This window comes from Neoarius graeffei, chromosome 24, assembly GCF_027579695.1.
Source record: "Neoarius graeffei isolate fNeoGra1 chromosome 24, fNeoGra1.pri, whole genome shotgun sequence".
NCBI lineage: Eukaryota > Metazoa > Chordata > Actinopteri > Siluriformes > Ariidae > Neoarius > Neoarius graeffei.
Genome location: NC_083592.1, coordinates 36,905,970 through 36,925,113, shown reverse-complemented (window position 1 = coordinate 36,925,113; position 19,144 = coordinate 36,905,970). Strand labels below are relative to the sequence as shown.

The 19,144-nt window shown below is 41.8% G+C and overlaps 1 protein-coding gene across 8 annotated transcripts in view; it reads right to left on the bottom strand.

Annotated features, from left to right (window-relative positions):
• Positions 1-1,264: 1,264 nt before the first annotated feature.
• rhobtb4 (Rho related BTB domain containing 4) overlaps positions 1,265-19,144 on the bottom strand; it is a 115,488-nt gene continuing 97,608 nt past the window's right edge. For all 8 annotated transcript variants that reach the window (XM_060907177.1, XM_060907178.1, XM_060907179.1 and 5 more), the window contains 4 exons: positions 15,576-15,726; positions 11,694-11,782; positions 11,328-11,433; positions 1,265-11,221 (listed from right to left, as the gene is read on the bottom strand). In XM_060907177.1, the coding sequence (XP_060763160.1) occupies positions 11,040-11,221; positions 11,328-11,433; positions 11,694-11,782; positions 15,576-15,726 (528 nt within the window). In that variant the 3' untranslated portion in view covers positions 1,265-11,039. The remainder of the gene's footprint in view (positions 11,222-11,327; positions 11,434-11,693; positions 11,783-15,575; positions 15,727-19,144) is intronic.

Sequence of the window (19,144 nt, the reverse complement as noted above, 5' to 3'; positions counted from 1 at the left end):
AATCAAGAACACACCGGAAACGAGAATAACGGCGGTGGTAAAAGAACAGCGACTGTACCGGCTGAAGGTCGCGCAGGTCTCTGCTGCGGCACGCGAGCAACGGGACATCACTACCGCACCGGACGGAGCGTGAGGCAGGGGCGGGGCAAAATGACTGGCCGTAGATTCTATCAGAAGTTCGATCTAAATTGACCATGGTTGCAAAATATTGGCCAGAAATACACAAAAACACTACGAAATATGAAAGTAAGATGGAAAAGAAACATTCTATTGCCTTATACTGCAAGACTAAAACAAAACTGTCAAAACTCACCTTTTCAGCGATAACGTCCGAACAGATCACCCGCGTAACAGAAAGACCGCAAATGGAAGCACGATCAACTTCTAACTGTTGGAGTGGAAAATTCCATTCTACACATGCAAATTGTTAATGTGTGTCCTTCCCCGCACACAAATAACACGCTACGGTAAAAAATAGACCACAACTCATTTTATAGCTCAGAAATTCATACAAGACCAGCTACCATCGTAACATATTCTGTAAGAAACATATTCTATACCTAACTTTCAGCTTTCGTTTTAAAAAACAAAATCGCAGATTTATAGCTAAATTTTTATATGGCGTAGTGATTTTAAGTTACTACTTTTGGTGAGGTCGTGACCTTGACCCTGAGGCTTTCCGTTTAGATCAAAACACATGATCGTATTGGTTTTGGGTTTGCGGAAAACGGAGTTACGACGGTGATCAAATATTTTGCATGATGTTTTATTACGGTTATGATTATTCTGTGAGCGCACCAATCCTTACGTGTATAAAGTTACAACTTAAAATATAATTAGTGATAACTGTAGACTTTTCAGTGGACTACAACCTTTCTAAGGGAATGCGATGTAGTCAACCATTTATCATGTCCCAGATCAAGCCGCCATTTTTCCACAAATTTATTCAGAATTTGGCAAAAATTCTGCAGAGTATTCACATCAAAGACTTAGTTTTATCTGTATTATTTCTTTCATCATTTTATTTCAAATTAAAACCATCACCACCATTCAAAACCGTATAGTTTATTGACTGAGTATATTTAGTGGGGTACCCCCACAGTACCCAGTTTCTGAGACAGACCCATATATATGCGCACCCTTTTTAAATGCTTCATATTAAACTACAAATGAATGTAATTTATTACTAAATCTCAGTTTATCATTTCAGTGTAAAAAAACAAACAAACAAACAAACAAACAAAAAAAAACAAAAATGCAAATATCAAATAATCCACTTAAAGTTTATTAAAAGCCCAGTTAAACATTAGAATACTGAAACGGCATTGCCCCTACATATTTGTTCCATTTTGTACAAATCACAGTGGTTCAAAAAAAGTATTACAAAGGTTTCATTAAAACATTTTTGCAGCATCTGCAAAACATTCCGACTGTTGCCTTTCTTTCTTTCATTAATTCTTTTTTCTTGTGGTTTTTAAAAAAAGCCCTTATAGGTGTGTTGTGTGTGCTCTCTCTTGTCTTGTTACATCAACAGCAATTTTCAAAACATATTAACACGATTAACACAAACTGCTTAATGGTATAATAGTCACACAATAATATAAATGGAACGAAACAATAGGAAGAATCGTCCTCAGCTTTTACTCAGTAGCTGACTGGACCGCTCTCCACCGTCGAGGTGGCCTTGAGACGGAGATCCGCTCCGCGCTGCACGTAAAACTGACGAGACCGCTCGTGTTAGAATTGGCATGTTAGTTTAAAGAAGGCCACTTCCACTGAAAGTGAGATGAGAGCTGTATAATCAAAAGTTATGATAATATTAACCCCTTTGCATATTGTTATTCCCCACAGCAGTTTGTATAAGATAAGATGCATGAAAAGAAAATGCATAAAGCATCTAAACCACAAACACGTAATACTCTGTTATGAATTCACTGCCTGGAAAATACACGAGTAGGTTTTACCCAAAGACCAAAGTCTGCAATTAATCAAAATCATCATAATTATGAAGAGGTACGTATACAAAGTGTGAGGTACAGAAAATGAGGAAAATCATATTTGGAAGGAAGAATCGTGAACAATTTGGAGAAACGGATGCTGAATCAGAAAGGAAACAGCAGCGCTGGAAGAAGCATGTGCAGCCCTTAGAATGCAGAAGTCTTTCTATCACACCAGAAAACGGGTGCTGCGTAATAAGCTGCATTCAATAGTTCCCCATTTTGCTTCTGTAGAGGGCATGAGTGTCCAACTACGACGAATCCCGTAGGCTGTACGGTACTGTACGTGCTCTCTCTCAGCCGGACCAGCATGATCACATCGAACCCAAAGCATGGAGTTCCACTTGGCTCAGCAAAACGACGAGCGCTGGAAATATTTTATGCAAGAAAAGCAATGAAAAGGGTGCAGCATAAGGACAGGTCCGAGAACAGCAAGCTGTGCTACATAACGTCCACAGGCACTGACAGTAAGAGGAAGAGGAGGAGGAATGCGGTGGTCAGCTGCCTGGCAAGGTGCCTGTGTGTGTTTATGCGTGTGCACACGTGGTTTTCTTACAATTAGTCAACATCTAAAGGCAGTAGTAAGAGGCCCTCTTCAGAAAGGCAACACTATTTTTTTTTCTTTAAAAAAAAATTATTAATAATAATAATAATAATAATAATAATAATATCAAAGGCACAGGTACTGCCAGGATACAACACCACCGAGCCCTATGAATCATTACTATTGCAACCTCTGTGGGGGGGAAATTTTTTTTTTTTGAGCAAGGACACGATAAACCTTTTAAAAACTGTATATAAAACGGTCATTAGAGTTTCCTCTAAATGCAACACACATTATGTATATGGACTCGTATCGGAGAATAAACTAATGACAAAGTGCACACCTGATTCTTAATACAAATGTACGCATGAATGCATGCAAATCACGTCCAAGAGACCATTCTTCATGCACATTTCCTGTAAACGTGCATCACTCACCATGTAAAATTCAAGGCAATCACTACAAAATCAGGGAAAGGAAATAAAAAAAAAAAAAGTTTAGCTGTTTAGTTCTTCATTCAATTTAGACTAAAGTGCATAGGCTGTTACACTGTTAGTTAATAAGGGCTTATCCATTGTTAGTGCGATCAGGTCTCAAAACGTTACCTAAGCCATAATAACTTTTCGAATAATACTCATACAGAGATCCACAAAACAGTCCCAAACTACAGAAACGCGTCACCCCCCACCGTCTGTTCTTAAAGGAAAAGGCAACTTTTGTACAAAACCAGGTGTGTGATAGGAGAAAAACATATACGTAATCAATTCCGTTAATTATTTCCATTATATATCGAACATGAAAAAATATTTTTAACTTTGAAATCATGAATTGACGCAGATGAGCCGAAGTTGGAGGAGGCAGCCATTTTGAGATTGTGGGCAACTATAAACCAATCAGAATCTTTCGTTAATGCGCCTCCCTCTGATCTGTGACGTCACTGGGCCCATGAAAACAGTGTTTACAAGCAGATCACTGGGGGGCGTCGTGGCTCAGGTGGCTAAGGCGCCATACCATAAATCCGGGGACCCGAGGTCATTTCCCGATCCCTCCCCGTCTCTCTCTCCCACTCATTTCCTGTCCTGTCTCTACACTGTCCTATCCAATATAAAAAAAAAAAAAAAAAACAAGCAGATCACTGTGATTAGGAGTCCCGGCGGGTGGCTTGTATTCGATTCGTTTATATCCCGACCTTGTCAGCTGTCAGATTTATGCTCATGAACCCAGTAAGCTGGTAAATAATATTTATTTATTTTTTTCTTTACCAAATTCCGACAGAAAACGAGAGCGCCCGAAAGGGAAAACCGAGCCGAGCCGCTTCACGCATGCGCAGTAGGCTTGGTAGGACAAATCCAAATAGGAGTCATTCAGGATTCAGCCATGTTTTTGCTCAACCAAAGTTATACAGTATTATGAGCTTTAAGTTGCATAAATAAAACCATTTGGTGAAACTTTGAAGAAGCGATTGTACTGGTTTTTTACCTTATAGAGTGCTCTGAGGTCAGCGCGCACCCGGCGGCGGCCATATTGGAAGTCAAAGCGCGCTGTGTCAGTGCATTGTTGTTGTTCAGCGAAGCAAAAAGGGGTGACAATGCCGAATACGTGCGTCATTGTTGGCTGTAGTAACCGAGGGGAAAAGGGTGGCAAAAGCTTCCACAGACTCCCTAAAGTCGTGACTAACCAGGGAATTGCAGCACAGGAGAAAAGCGAGCGGAGGAGACGACAGTGGCTGGCTGCCATCAACCGATCAAATTTAGGACAACTTGACTGTATCCGGATTTGTTCTGATCACTTTGTGACAGGTAGGTTAATATTGTCTTGAATTTCATAGTTACTAAAATAGTTATTTTAATTTCATAGTTACCGGTAGCATCCAGTATGCCGGCTGTTGTGTGACCGTCGTCCTTTCCCTCAGTCTCGTGGCCGCTTCAACATAAAACAACAGGGAAGCAACATGGGAGCAACATTCCCCAAGTCCAGCAATGCAGTTGCAATGTGCACACAAAATAGCATGTCTCTTGTCAACTGTTATCCAGGGGTGTAGACTAGGCTGGGATAGTCTCTGCGAGTGTAACACTTTCCCTCTGATCACTTTTGTCTCTCCGTCTTCAGCAGTAAACACCGACACATCGCGGATCCAACCGGACACAAATCTATCGTATGCTTCCATGCTCTTGTAGTTCTGGAAATCCTTTAGTTCACAAAATGGACTTGGGTGAAACACTAGATAGTTCACAAGATCCATGTATGTTAAATGCAGCAACAAGCTGGGGTCAGCTTTCCATTCCTTCTCACTGACAGTGTATGGATCTACATTCCCAATGAAACGTACCTTCTCAGCATAACGCTCCCGTGCCTGCTTATCCAAACTTTCACAGTAGTGCTCCATCACTTCAGATGTCTAAATTCTTTTAAAAAAATCCAAGCTTTTAAGCCCTCTAACGCGGAAACGAATCGGTGAATGTGTACTCTATGATGTGTACTCTATGAGCGCTCTGGAGCGTGTGACTTCCAAGATGGCCGCGCACGCACAGTGTTACTATTTTTAACCTCATCTCGGAGCCCTCCATTACCCTTTTTCAGCTCGCTTCAGCCTGACACGGCTCGCGTTTCGACTACCTCAAAGCGGCGCGACTCAGCTCGCTTCAGCCCTGCTTAGCACCCAAAACTCGCACGGTTTTGGAGTGGGGCTGAAGCGAGCCAAACCGAGCTGAGTGAGGCTAGGGGTGTGAGCAGACACTCCCCTGTGCACTGATTGGTGAGGAGGAGTGACCTCACATGCCCACACACGCCCCGCGAGCACGCTGGGATCTGTAAACACCGTAAACCCGGAAGAAGAAGAATTACGAATTACGAGAATTTCTGAAGCCTTATGCGCCTCGCCTCATCTATACGTTCTTGCCAGTATCTGTTGGCGTTGTCGGTGACAACAAGCCACAGCACCAAGACCAGCAACACTAACGACTCCATGTTTATTATCCGCTTAAAAGGTCATTGATGTCATTGTTTGCGCTGCCTAACGACATCACGTGACTTCCACCCACTTTCGCTAACTCCACCCAATGTGTCCACCCACTTCCAGCCAGCACGGTTCAGCGCGGTTGTAGTCGAAATGCAACTCCAACAGCCCCGCTCAGCTCGACTCAGCCCAACTCAGCACGGCACGGCTCAGCCGCGTTGGTAGTGGAAAAGCGGCATATTACCATGAAGCACTGAAGAGTTCTTTTCAGTGGTGGGCCGCATGACGTCACGCAGTAGATCAATATGGCGGAACGCATCTTCGCTGAGCTCAGCGCAAGCCCATATTATTAAAAGTTAAAAGATACTGTTATGCAGTCTGTTCTTTCTCTATAAATTCCATGATCGATTACTTTATATATTTATCTATCTATTTGTGGTGATTTTGTACAAAAGTTGCCTTTTCCTTTAAAACCCGAACTTAGCAAAGGCAATCAGAATAAAGCACACAGGTAATATACAAAGACATCATTGCGTTCACGGACAAACTACACGGAGCTAAAAACATTCGTGGAAGAAAATTTACCATGCTACAAAAAATTTTATATATATGTCTTTAAATGCTGGAGTTTAGGAACAGTCAGTCATGCACAACAGATCCAGACAGAAAATGTGTCAGGGAAGAAGAAGAAAAAAAAAATGCCCCAAAAATCACCAAGGCAACACAGCGTTCCACCTTCAAGACCAGAAATACACTGTACAAGAGGTAAACACGACTGATTCATCTGCGAGAACTGGTTACGACTGAAGTGCTTAGTACGGAGACAGTCATTTTGCAGAGCAATTGTAAACTGGTATTAACTGGCAGATTATTTTGCTGAACACTGGTTCATTTTCGATAACAAATTGCTAGTTTTAAAAATGATATAAAAATCACCCTCAAAGATCTCGCACAAAAGGACCCCTCCTTGTGTTAAAATCTTCCTTCCAAAAGATCAGCTTCATTCACACATGGGCCCGTTGAGATTCTCTCGCATATCTATTTCAGTAGCTGTTGATTATTTGAACATGTCTCTAGTGAGAAAAAGTCTTTCCACACCACGTCTCCAGCTAGCTACCGCCGGCACCTTGTGCAGCCTCACCGAGGTGAAAAAAAAAAAAAATACGAAAGCCAGAAATAGCGGAAGGTGCTACCAAAAAAAAAAAAAAAAAAGTTTAACATTTTTCTGTTTTAACATTTACAAAAATAGCACTCATGTGAAACTGAGCTTTCAGACGACATCACCTCCTTCACCTCAGCCCAAGCAAACAAACACCTAAATAACACTGACGTCTACGCACTGTAACAGGCACAGGGCACCCAGGATCACCACATACACACAACAGCACAATGTGTTTGAGAAATACTGAATACTTAATGTCAGGACAGAAGTGGAGAGGTTATAATTACTGAGCTGATCTATGTAACCACATTAATACCACATCAGTAGGATACATCGATAATACCACAAAGCCCATCTTCCTTTTTGCTACAAGCCTTTCAAATGAATCAAAGCTTTTTGAAGATGAATGCCAACACCTTTACTTTCCTAAATAGTCAAGATTTTTTTTTTTGTTTAGGATTGTCACACAAAGTAATTACATAAGCAAGAGGAAAAAAAAAAAAAACTCCCGTAAGAAAAGAATATTAATCACTGGGATATTTAGTAATTCCAAGCACCATTTTCCATTGTGTGAACTGGAAAGTGAGGATATAAAGCTTGTGTATATAAACCGTAACACCATAAAGACTGAATCTCAAACTTCTGCAGAGGTAGAACACAGCAGGTTAGACTGAGGGACGATCACTTAGTTCTTAGCAAAGAGGAGGAGGGAAAAAACACGCCAACATTATTATTGGTCATGTTGCAACTGAGTAGATTTTAAAACTCCAGGACAAAAATCTTGAAAGGTTACGCTCACTCTCTCTCACACACACTTAGTATAAATACGCAGGTGATTATAGGAAATCGCGCGCTGATTGGTCGAGAAATTTGGACTATTTCTCGATAATCACCTTGAGCGACTTGGCAAAATGGCGGCCAATCACTTTGTCACCGTAAGTGAGGAAGAATTACAAAATGTTCCTAAAAGCACTAAAGATGCTACGAAGTTTGGTCTAAAACTATTCCAAGGTAAGGTGGAATTGTGATTTATTTTATCTCTTTCAAAACAAAAAAGTATTTTATGTGACTCGGCATAGATAAGCAGGGCTTTGAACCGGTTCAAGGAACGAAAACGAAAACCGGGAACTTTTTCTATTTCACATGGAACAGAAACGAAACCAGAAACTTTATTATTTTTTTATGTTCCGGAACAGAAACGCTTATTAAAAATAATGGTAACCGGTTAATACCGGTTTTTATTTCGTTCCTCAAAGTTTCCGTAGCCTACAAATAAAAAAGTCATTCTTCTCCTGCGCAAGTTTCTATGACCCGCTGGGGTTCACTTCCTGTGTGACGTTCGCTGACTGAATGGAGAGAGCGGGAGGGTGGACTACTATCACGTCTCCACATCTTAAATAAGAGGTAACTATTGCAGTCGATCGTTATTCAAAAACGTCAATTTCAAACACGATATCAATATATTTGTCCACGTTAATGAGAGGCTCGCGAACATTAAATGACGTTAACCTCTGTTAGCCTATCAATGCATAGGGCCTGACTAGCCTTTGGTAACACACTAAACGAATTATCTTTCATTTTTGGCACTTTTTCTGTTTGTGTAGATGGGAAGACATACTGAGAATCCAAATCGCCAACATTTGAAATAATAATTGTTTTGAATTATTTCTTCTTATTTAATGAAGGTTGTAATAGAATTAGCCTACATTTGGCTTAAGCTGGATGAGACAGAGACATAATTTTATAGCCATTTGTTAAACAGCTGACAGGGAACATAATTAACCGTTCCGGGAACGAAATTTTTTTGTTCTAACCGGTTCGGGAACGTCTATTTAATGGTGGAACCCAAAACCGGAAACGTTAAAATTCCGTTTCTGTTCGGAACGAACCAATAGGAAAAAAAAAATTTCTGGTTCAAAGCCCTGTAGATAAGTGACAACTCTGCGCACGCCTTTAATACGTTTGCATGCCGCTTTTGAAGTTTGAAATAATTTAACGCGATTTAAATTTTTTTTTTTTAAATAAATCTCCTGCGTATTTATACTAAAACAATTATCCACCTCAGGCTCAGTGAATATTGGTGATTATTCTATCCACATTCACTAGATATGAGCAATCGTGCACTCTGATTGGCTACCCTACTACAAGGCTATCAGCTCATATACTGTCAGTCGGGAAAAACAAAATGCCAGAGCGTGTTGCTGAACCAACTGAGGATGAAATAAAAACTATTCGGAAACAAAACCCCCAAAATATGGAATGAAAGTATTTGATGGTAAGAAATAAAAAAAGGTTTTATTTTTCGAATTTGCAAAAAATAAAAATAAAAATGCTCGGTTTCTCAAAATCCAGTGAATGTGGATAGAATAAAACAGTTATTCTACTCAATCGCGTCGTGCGTGGCTTATAGCCGACTCGGTGCTACGCATCTTGTCGGCTATCAGCTCATGTACGACTCGATTTCGTGGAATAACTTAAATAATGACCTCGACTTCATCTCAGTTATTATTCACCGATATTCACTTCGCCTTCGGTGAATTGTTAAATGTATATATAAAAGTGGGAAACCACAAAAAAAGGGAAATTTCCGGATTAATTTCCTTGGTCTAAAGAGCTATACAAACTGAAAAATCTACACTGCCTCTAGTGGCTTGGAGAAGTAACTGCAAGTATAACAAAACTCTTGCTAGCTGTCAGAACAAACGCCTAATCATCTAACGGACCTTCGAGAATGGTAATACTCCCATGGCAGTGGTAGAAATAGCCCTACATTAAAGACGTCACTGTTATATTTTTCCCCCCACACCAGAATCATCTCTTTGGTGCTTTATTAGAGCCTTCTTAGTTTAATGAGTGAAGCATCACACCATGTTTATTTACTGTTCTGTTTCTGCTCATTGCAAGTTCTAGCAATAAAAACTCTCGGCCCTCATGTATCAACATTGCGTAGAAAAGGTTCTAAACAGTGTCATATACGCAGTAAAACTGGAATTCGTCAACAGTGATTATGTGTATCATATGCGCTATAAAGCTTAATAAATACCAGTTGTTCACAGCCGCTGTGCATGTACACGTCATCGATCGCTTGCATACAGTCACAGCCACAATTAACCATATATAGTATGTATTCATCGCTTTAAAGGGTACTTCAAATTTCACGAACCAACAAGTAAATCAAACTCTCAGCTTTGGAACGAAACTTCTTTCTGAGGCTGAGATTTTAATCCATAAACGTAGCGAATAATTAAGCTGTACCATTTAATAGTTCTCCTTGTGATGTTTGGGAAACACCTGCTATATCCCCTGCTTCTCTGAAACGTGGCTGTGGGCGAAAATCATGATTGAAAGAACTTGTATATGAACAGACAGGACAGGTATTGCATTTGGTCAGCTCATTTTTCACTCCAATTTAAGTTGCAACTGATGGCACAAATTTAAATCAGTATCAGTTTTGTGCACCCATGCAAAAGTAGGAACAAGAACCGAAGCAAACATTCGTTTTGATAAATCCCACACTCTGCATTGAAAAGTTAAGTTTGTAAACACTATTTCTGCACAGATTTCTTCGTAAGAAATGTTGATAAATGAGGGGCCTTGAGTGAAGTTTCCTCAATAGTGTCTCGGTGGAAAATTGGAAAAATATAGCATAAAGAGCTATATTCTTTATATAAGAATATACTGGGGGGGGGGGCTACAGAAGATCCAAAGCAATCTTTTCTCTTATCGAGAGAATAGGCAAAGGTTATTCGTTGCTGAGGCAATATGCATGTACCACAGTTCAGCTGGATTTACCTTTGCGGGTTACAGAATAACAAATCCCTGACGCAGTTTTAGGTGCTAGGTGCAAGGTATTTGTAGCTCATATATGTTGGATGTTTTCCCCAGAAATAGGATTCACAGGAGAAGCTCATCACAACAGCACCACGCCTGATGCATGTATGGGCGCCAGCGCCTAGGCTTGGTACTGTGGGGTGAGTGAGGATGCGCGGGTTTGCAGTTGTAGCGCGAGAATAACAGTCTTAAAATGTGAAGGCAGATCACTGCCATGAAGACATTCCCTATGTGGTATCTCAAATGAGGCCTCCAACCTTAACACAGTGAAACACAAGACAGAGTGAGAAACTCTCCCCTCCGGTTGACGATCTAAGAACTCTTTTATGGGCCACAGGTTTTTGCCTCAGGCTTGGCATTAAACCTGGATTGACGAGGGAAGGCAGAAGAACAGGGGCGAAGAAGCCCCAGACAAAATGTCCACCAGCCAGGACATACACATTGGACATAGACATGGGTCGTCCCAGGCTCAGCTGTGAGTCTTGAGGCCGAGACAAGGTGAGGGGTTTGGGGTGTGGGCAGTGGTGGGTTCCAGAGAAGAATGCACCCTCAGGAGATGTGTGGTGCAGAGGAGGACGGGTGTCTCCAGAAGCACCAGCCACGCTTGGTGTGCTGCTTGCGCAGGATTTCTTCCTCACGCTCACGCTCTTTCTTTGAGCGGTTGTAGCGGTCTTCTTCCTTGAGAAACCAGATGGGGGGCCAACGCTGCTTCTCAAAGTGCTTCTGATTTTCTGGAGAAGAAAAGGGAGTGAAATGACTGGAATGTTTAGGAGATATGGACAAGTATGATTAAGCGATGAGGTCAACAGTGATATATGGCAGGTATTCGGTTTATACCTGGAGACATGGTCTTCATGTCTTTGGGGAACTTGCGACACACACTGTTGTAGTTGGTGCAAATGTGATGGAGGCACCAAGCAGAGAGCTGTTTGGCATTGTGGAACTACAGAAGATACATAGAAAGGGAGATGAAGTGGAGTTGGCACAAGGCATCAAACGGTGATTTCTAACAATGAGGCTCATTTGAAAGGCAATGGCTGATCATCCTTTGAACTGCTATGAATAAATGGTAATTTGGAGGATTATTATGTTCCTTTTGTTACTTGGCTACTCCAGTATTTAAAATCAGTGTGCTTAACAGAATAATAGGCCCATCTACTCTGAAAAATGGTCTGCTTTGCCACAGACCTAAAAGAAGATTACCTGGGCCATTTCTAGGTAAGCCAGCACCTGTCCGTCAATGTCCGCTCCTTTTACTGCCCACTGCAAGAGCTCTTCAACCGCATGTTGCTCTGTGGATCACAACATACCACAATTCCACTGTTAATATTGTTTTAGGCTTGGAACGGTAAACTATAATATAAACTGTAAAGGGGAAGCCATGGCCTAAAGGTTATAGAAGCAGCTTTGGGATCAAAAGGTCACCAGTTCGATTCCCTGGACCAGCAGGAATAGTTGAAATGCCCTTCAGCAAGGCACCTAACCCTCAACTGCTCCCCAGGCTGCTCTGGGTATGTTGTACATCGCTCTGGATAAGAGCGTCTGCTAAACGCCTGTAATGTAATGTAATGTAACGGTAAACTTTGCTTATTTAAATCTTATTCCATTTGGATTCGTTTGCATAGGGAGGTTGGGTCACATACACTACTGTTCAAAAGTTTGGGGTCACTTTGAAATTTCCTTATTTTTGAAAGAAAAGCACTGTTCTTTTCAATGAAGATCACTTTAAACTAATCAGAAATACACTCTATACATTGCTAATGTGGTAAATGACTATTCTAGCTAAATTCTACTAAGGCTACATCCACACGACAACAGCAACGAGATTTTTTTTTTTTAAATATCGCGTCCACATGGTCCATATGGCAACGCAACGCTTGCTGAAAATGATGCAATACACATGCCACACCTCTAGGTGCGCTGTAAGACAGTCCCATCGGAGACACCAGAACAATGGAAGAAGTAGTACACGCATGCGCATAAACCCCTTCTTCTGTAGCATTAGCCACATTAGCTTCCGCAGTGTTTGGACTAAAGACTCTGCCCTAAGGGCTATTTTCTCTCTCTCTCACTTTGCACCATTACACAATAAATATTCACAGTGAAAATATTTTGTAAGCGCGTTTCATGAACCAAGTTATAGGATTTGTTGACAACTCGCATCGAGTTCGTTACACTTCTACCCGGCATGAAGCACTGACAGTCATGTGGTTGTGACGTCATCGTAAACAAATCCGTTCTACTCATCCAGACGACTTCGCAACGGTGCCGTTGCCATATTTTTCCACTCTGGGCCCCGTTCTCAAAAGATTTCGTTTGGGGCACCCAAAACGCCGGTGCCGTGTGGACGCCAGGCCGAAACGATAAACAATTTTATCGGATTCACCTGAATCCGTTGCCGTGTGGACAGGGCCTAAATGTCTGGTTTTTGGTGCAATATCTCCATAGGTGTATAGAGGCCCATTTCCAGCAACTCTCACTCCAGTGTTCTAATGGTACAATGTGTTTGCTCATTGCCTCAGAAGGCTAATGGATGATTAGAAAACCCTTGTACAATCATGTTAGCACAGCTGAAAACAGTTGAGCTCTTTAGAGAAGCTATAAAACTGACCTTCCTTTGAGCAGATTGAGTTTCTGGAGCATCACATTTGTGGGGTCGATTAAATGCTCAAAATGGCCAGAAAAATGTTTTGACTATATTTTCTATTCATTTTACAACTTATGGTGGGAAATAAAAGTGTGACCTTTCATGGAAAACACAAAATTGTCTGGGTGACCCCAAACTTTTGAACGGTAGTGTAATTACTACTAGGAGTCTTCTTATGGAAAAACTGCACCCTAATTTACCTTCTAAAAATGACAAGTAGAAATAACCCAGTACTGTATATCCCATCTGAATTGGCGTTGATAAAAATTCCTTTATATTCTGAAGAGAAAGTGGTTTTCTGCTTTTTCTTCAAGAAGTTGTCGAAACCAAAACAAAACCAAGTATTGGCAGAGATGACATTTCAGAAAGACCTGCGAGAGAAAAGATGCTTCTTGGGCTTTACCAAAGTTAATGAGTTCCTAGCTCTGGTATAGCCTACATACTTAGCATAAAAAGATCAAAACAATCAGTTTGTATTACAACGAAGTGGGTCTATGCAGTGTATGTATGCATGCATGCATGGATGGATGGATGGATGGATGGATGGATGGATTCATGGATTCATAGTGTGGCAACTATGCATATGCAAGGCACTTTCAGCTCTGATTTATACAGATGCTAATGGTTCATAATTGGAACAGATATCCTCTGGGAACATTATGTCAGACATTTGTCTGGAAATCTTATGCTGTCCAAACAGTATTTGAAATATCATGCTGAGTTTAGCACTCAACTAACTGTTAAGGTCATGATACACGGGGCAACTTTTTGGGCAATGTTGCCAGCAACGGGCAACCAGGTGAGACACAGAGCAACTAATTAGGGCAACAGACAATTGGCAAAAACCAATGAGATAAGAGCAAATCTATTGCCAGAGGGAGACAGAAACTGCCAAGATGGACACACACATTTGCAGCAGTCACTTTTGTCTTGGCTTCAGCCTTTATTTCGCTAAAGTAAGTATCACTTTTGGAAAATAACTGAACACAGCTAGCAATAACTTTCAGCTAACTATGTTAGCAAAAACCACTGCTAGTTAGCTAAATCCCATTCAATCTCTACAGAGCGGTGGTTAGCTAATGGCAGTTTACATTAGCTGAGAGAAACAAACCCCCCCCGATGTCTTAATTACAACCTGAGCACATAAAAATAGATCTCTGTTGGTTTTCTAAGCCTTTGAGGAGGTACTGTAAATTCACCACTCTGGGTTTGCACATAACTTACTGGCATAAAAAGAAAGATACAAGTTGTCTCTCTTAAAGGTGGGGTATGAGATTTTTTTTCAGGAGTATTTTTTTACCATATTGCTTGAAAAGCTCCTCACACCCATGTTGCAAGCAGTACAATAGAAGGTTTGACCCAAAAACGAAATATTTTAATCCAGTCTACAGTGTAAAATAAAGGAAAAACGCCATCAAATCCTATCGAGGTACCACCTCAAAATGATTGGATACTGACACGCCAATCAGACTGAAGCCCGCAAGCAGCCCGTCCCTTCTGTGTGTGTGTGAGAGCGAGCGAGCAGTGTCACACAGAGCGCAGGATTTTCTCAGTGCGCTCCCTCCAAACAACGGGGATTTACACGAAAACGGAAGGAGATATTCACAAAATTCTTTCACAGTGAGCGCCACAAGGCTCTCCTGAACACACTGATGTAATTTTTTTGTCTGTAGTGTAAAAACTGAGGTCACTAGAGCGAGTTAAAAATGAGTGACTTTTCTGCCAAGTTTATAATGGCAGTCTATGGGGAAGCGCGCCTGTCCTCTCTTCACTTTCAGGCTTCTCATTCAAAAACTGCAAGTCCTATCGTGTAGGTAGACACATTGTGTGAATCAGGACAAGTGTGGCTACTACTTTTGAGAAAATTGTGTGTGTGGAGTGAAAATTGGGGCTGAAAACACAGTTTAAATGAGAAAGTTTGAGCTATTTTTCCAAGCTCTCTACACTCTGCTCCACTGGTGTGTAACGCAATAGACAACCATTATAAAGGCTGATTTTCTCAGGCTTTATAAGGGGGAGGAGGGGTGGAGACGCGGGGGGTGGGAGCATGGTGAGGGCGGGCGTGTTTCTTTTCAAAATATGGCTTGCGGGAACCGTTATTCCAAAATCTCATACCCCACCTTTAATTCGCTCCACTGCCAGAGACGTCGCCATCTTTGTTGAAAATTTCAGAAGCTTTCAGGTGGTCATGTGATTTGCTGCTAGCACTCCGATTGGATGATCTTAAAAAGTTGCCCAAAACGATCAAAATTGTTCAGATGGAAATTATGTTGCCCAATCCCAACGGGAAAGTGTCGAAGCGCAATTGCCCAGGAAAATTGCCGAAAAAGTTACCCCGTGTACCTTTAGATGTGTACAATCTGTAGTAATTTGTTATATTCGTGATATACTTAAATAGTAACTTGTAATTTTTTTTCAGAATGCAGAGATAAGTCTACCTGTAAGAGCCACAAGGCGGGGCAGGCAGAGACGGTTGGCTAGTATTATGAGGTCAATGGGCTCCAACTCAGGGCAGGGTGTGAGCAAGCCACAGTACAGATACTCCAGCACAGCTCTCATACAGGCAGTACTGGTGTTGGGTATGGACACCTGAAGAAAGAGAGAAACAGAGAGAAAGGAAAAGAACCATAAATACATTACCAACAGCTGAAAATATGAAGGGGATCTGTGGAAATCTGTGGATGTTTATTGAGAGCTCAACTCCAGCATATGGAAACTCCAGGGGCAGACTGATCCAGTCGTGAAGCAATCTGCTTCATCCCTCCCTGTTGACACCTGCTTGGTCCTGGCACACATCCATAAGAGAGGGCTTCATGCTGGCTGCTGAACATGAATTGGGAGGACAAGTGGTCAAGGTGGACATGTGTGATAGTTTAGGGCAGGGGTCACCAAACTTTTCTCTGGGGGCCACATTATCGTTCCTGACTGTGATGGGGGCCGGGGTCGGGTCAGCTATAACATAGAATTGTATGACCCAGACACATATGACCACCAGCAGGCCTCATTGTGTAGCAGAGATTACTAGCCTGGCACAGCCATCCCCACTACTATATCCACACTACTATATCAACACTTGATTCCTGGCACATATTTGTTTATCTTTACTAGTGGTTTGCAAAAGTAGTAATCGAGTCTTCACACTTTGTTTTAATTTGAAATACCACAGATATTCCATTTATTTATTTTCTAATAAAAATAACATCAAAGCTGTCAAGGTAAGAAACATCTGCCTAGTTGAGGTGATTGACGCTGGCAAAGGTGAGTGGAAAATTATAAATTGTAGGTAGGCCTGTTGATATTATTAATAATATTAATAATAATTGTGTGCAGCACTTAATAAAGGTCAAATAAATAGGCCTCTAAAATAAATACATAAAAAAACCCTGAAATTATAATAATATGAGCAATAGATCAATAGATCACAGCAGTTGTGCTGTGTCCTGCACGTCATTGCTCTCATCCATGGCCAAAGCAAAAAACTCGAATTCTGACGCTTTCTGATTCAGCTGGTCATACACGTTGCCCCCCAAATCTTCGGTTCGCCTGGTCATAGTAGGTGCGGAGAGACTCACCGCGTTGAGCGCATCCTTCTTGTCGGGACACACCTCCTCGGCCACAGCAAGCATGCATACTTTAACAAAGTCCCCATCAGTAAACGGCTTTCCATGGGTAGCTAGTAGGTGAGCTACCTTATAGCTAGCTCGGACAGCAGCCTGGTTGATCTGGGTTTGGTGAAGGAATACATTCTGTTGCGCAGCCAGTCCGTATTTCATCCTCCGAATCCTTTCTTCTCGTTTGCCCTCGCAAACTAGCATACTCTTTGTGGCGGGTTTCGTAGTGACGACGCAGATTATATTCTTTGAAAACCGACACACTTTCTTTACATACAAGACAAGCTGCACGGTCCTTACACTGAACGAAAAAATAATCGGTGGCCCACTGTTGTTTAAAAACTCTGCACTCTGTCAGCTTTTCGCTGACCGCTAGCCATTTTGCTGTCCTGAACACTGACAGTTCTCTGCGCTTGCGCTGCCTGTCACTGCTTGATCGCGAGCATATGACGAAAATTCGGAAAATATGAATAGTTCATTTTATAACTAAATATCAATTTTAATTGGTAAAATCAACAAAATACAAGATGCAGACATGTTATTATTTGCCAAAAAGCAATTAAAAAAAAAAAATAGGCCATGACCACTTTTGGGGATTGCCTCATAGGGCCAGTTCAAGTGGTGGGGGGCAGAGGGGCCGGTCAAAGGGGGGTGGCGGGCCGGAGTCAGCCCGCGGGCCGTAGTTTGATGACCCCTGGTTTAGGGCATACAGAGAAAGAAAGGGCTAGTGGCCTCTGCGAGGGGTCTTTCATCCTTCAATAGCACTGCGTGAAACTGTTGCCTATTCCTGATTCAAAGCTCTGGGCAAACAATTCTGTAGACGTGACGCTATTGGAAGCATGACTTCTGCACAATGCCAAAAAGACAACTCACAGACACAACACTTTTACAGATAGTAGTGAAGGACTCGACAGCATGTCCCCATTTTACAACACCTTCAAAATCTCAATCACTCCCCCAACCACATGTAAACACATCATTTACTCAAATTCTTTCCTCATTTCCTGCCCAAAAGTTCAAGAATTCAAGGCAAGAAGGCTTTTCATTGTGTTCTTGATTTGGACTGGGAAGGAACTCCAAACAATGGTATGAATATTTAACTCCAGTAAATCAAAAGGCAGCTTGAAGTAGACATGAAGAATGTGCCAGATTCAACTGTGGCAGTCTTCTCTTCATGCTGTCACTTTCCCCCATGCTGGCACTGGCACCTCTGTGAATTAACACATGATGAAGAGAGTTTAATTGCGTCTGGACTGGAAGCGCCTCTTCTTAAGGACCAGAAGTTTCATATCAGTATGCAGAACAGACTCCTTCACTTCTCCTGGCATCATGAAGACTTTCATAGATGACACTAGGATTATCATGCCTCTGGAACTGGCCCGAATCCACCGGACATGATTCGGTAGCCATAATTAGCTCCCATTCTATTGAAATATTGCTGAAAGAATGTATTATTAGTTATGCATAGTGGAGACAGATGACATGCCAGATGACTGAAAGTCATCTGAAAGAAGGCAAGGTGGGGGAAAATTAGACAACACCAGAACAGCCCAGGGGTCCTTCTGAAGCCTCAGGGGTGCCCCACATCTGTCTAACTAAGAACCAATTAGCAGAATGTCAGCCTGACTGTGGCCTCTAATTACAAGTAAAGGGCAGAGTCAAGATGTGCAGTAGTAACGCAGGAGGTAGCATCCTGTCAAAGATTCAACACAATGATCTGGATGTTTTAATAAGATTGAACAGTGCTCTAGTCCTTTATTCCGGCTGGCACCCTCACCTCCTTATCTGTGCACTCTGCTCAAAAAGATCAGGTTCCAAAGCTTCAACTTTCATGCCCTTTTCACCATCAATGCCAGTGTCATCTCACCATCATCTCCCTAACTAGCCAAGCTGAGTGTCTGCCATAACTCAGCACAACTGCAGTGTACAGCTGACCCGCGTTCTGGAAAACTGAGTCCAAGTAGTAGGCGACTAATGCTAAGGCGCTAATGTTACGGGGGTCTGGGGTCAGAAATTTACATGCCTTCTGGTGCTAATAAATTGCTCACCATTTCCCTGTAAAATACTTGCAAAATACGTATGAAATTTCCCTCCAGATGTGTGCGCGTTTGGCTTTCTCAGTTACCCTCTGTGTAGTATGCTGCCTGGCTCTGTAACAGAACTACATGGTGTAACATAACTACATACACTATGGTGTGGTCACATGGTCTGGCTCAGCCAATCAGCGCATGAGAATTGATCAGCAAATATGGCATTGCTTCCAGTCATGACCCGAATCAAAGACAATTTCATGGTGAAATAATTGGATTTGCAGCAAATTGTGGGCAGCGGAGATGATATAAAAATCGCTTGAACATTGAAAGGCAAGGGTTTTTTGGTTTTTCTTCTGGGTTCGA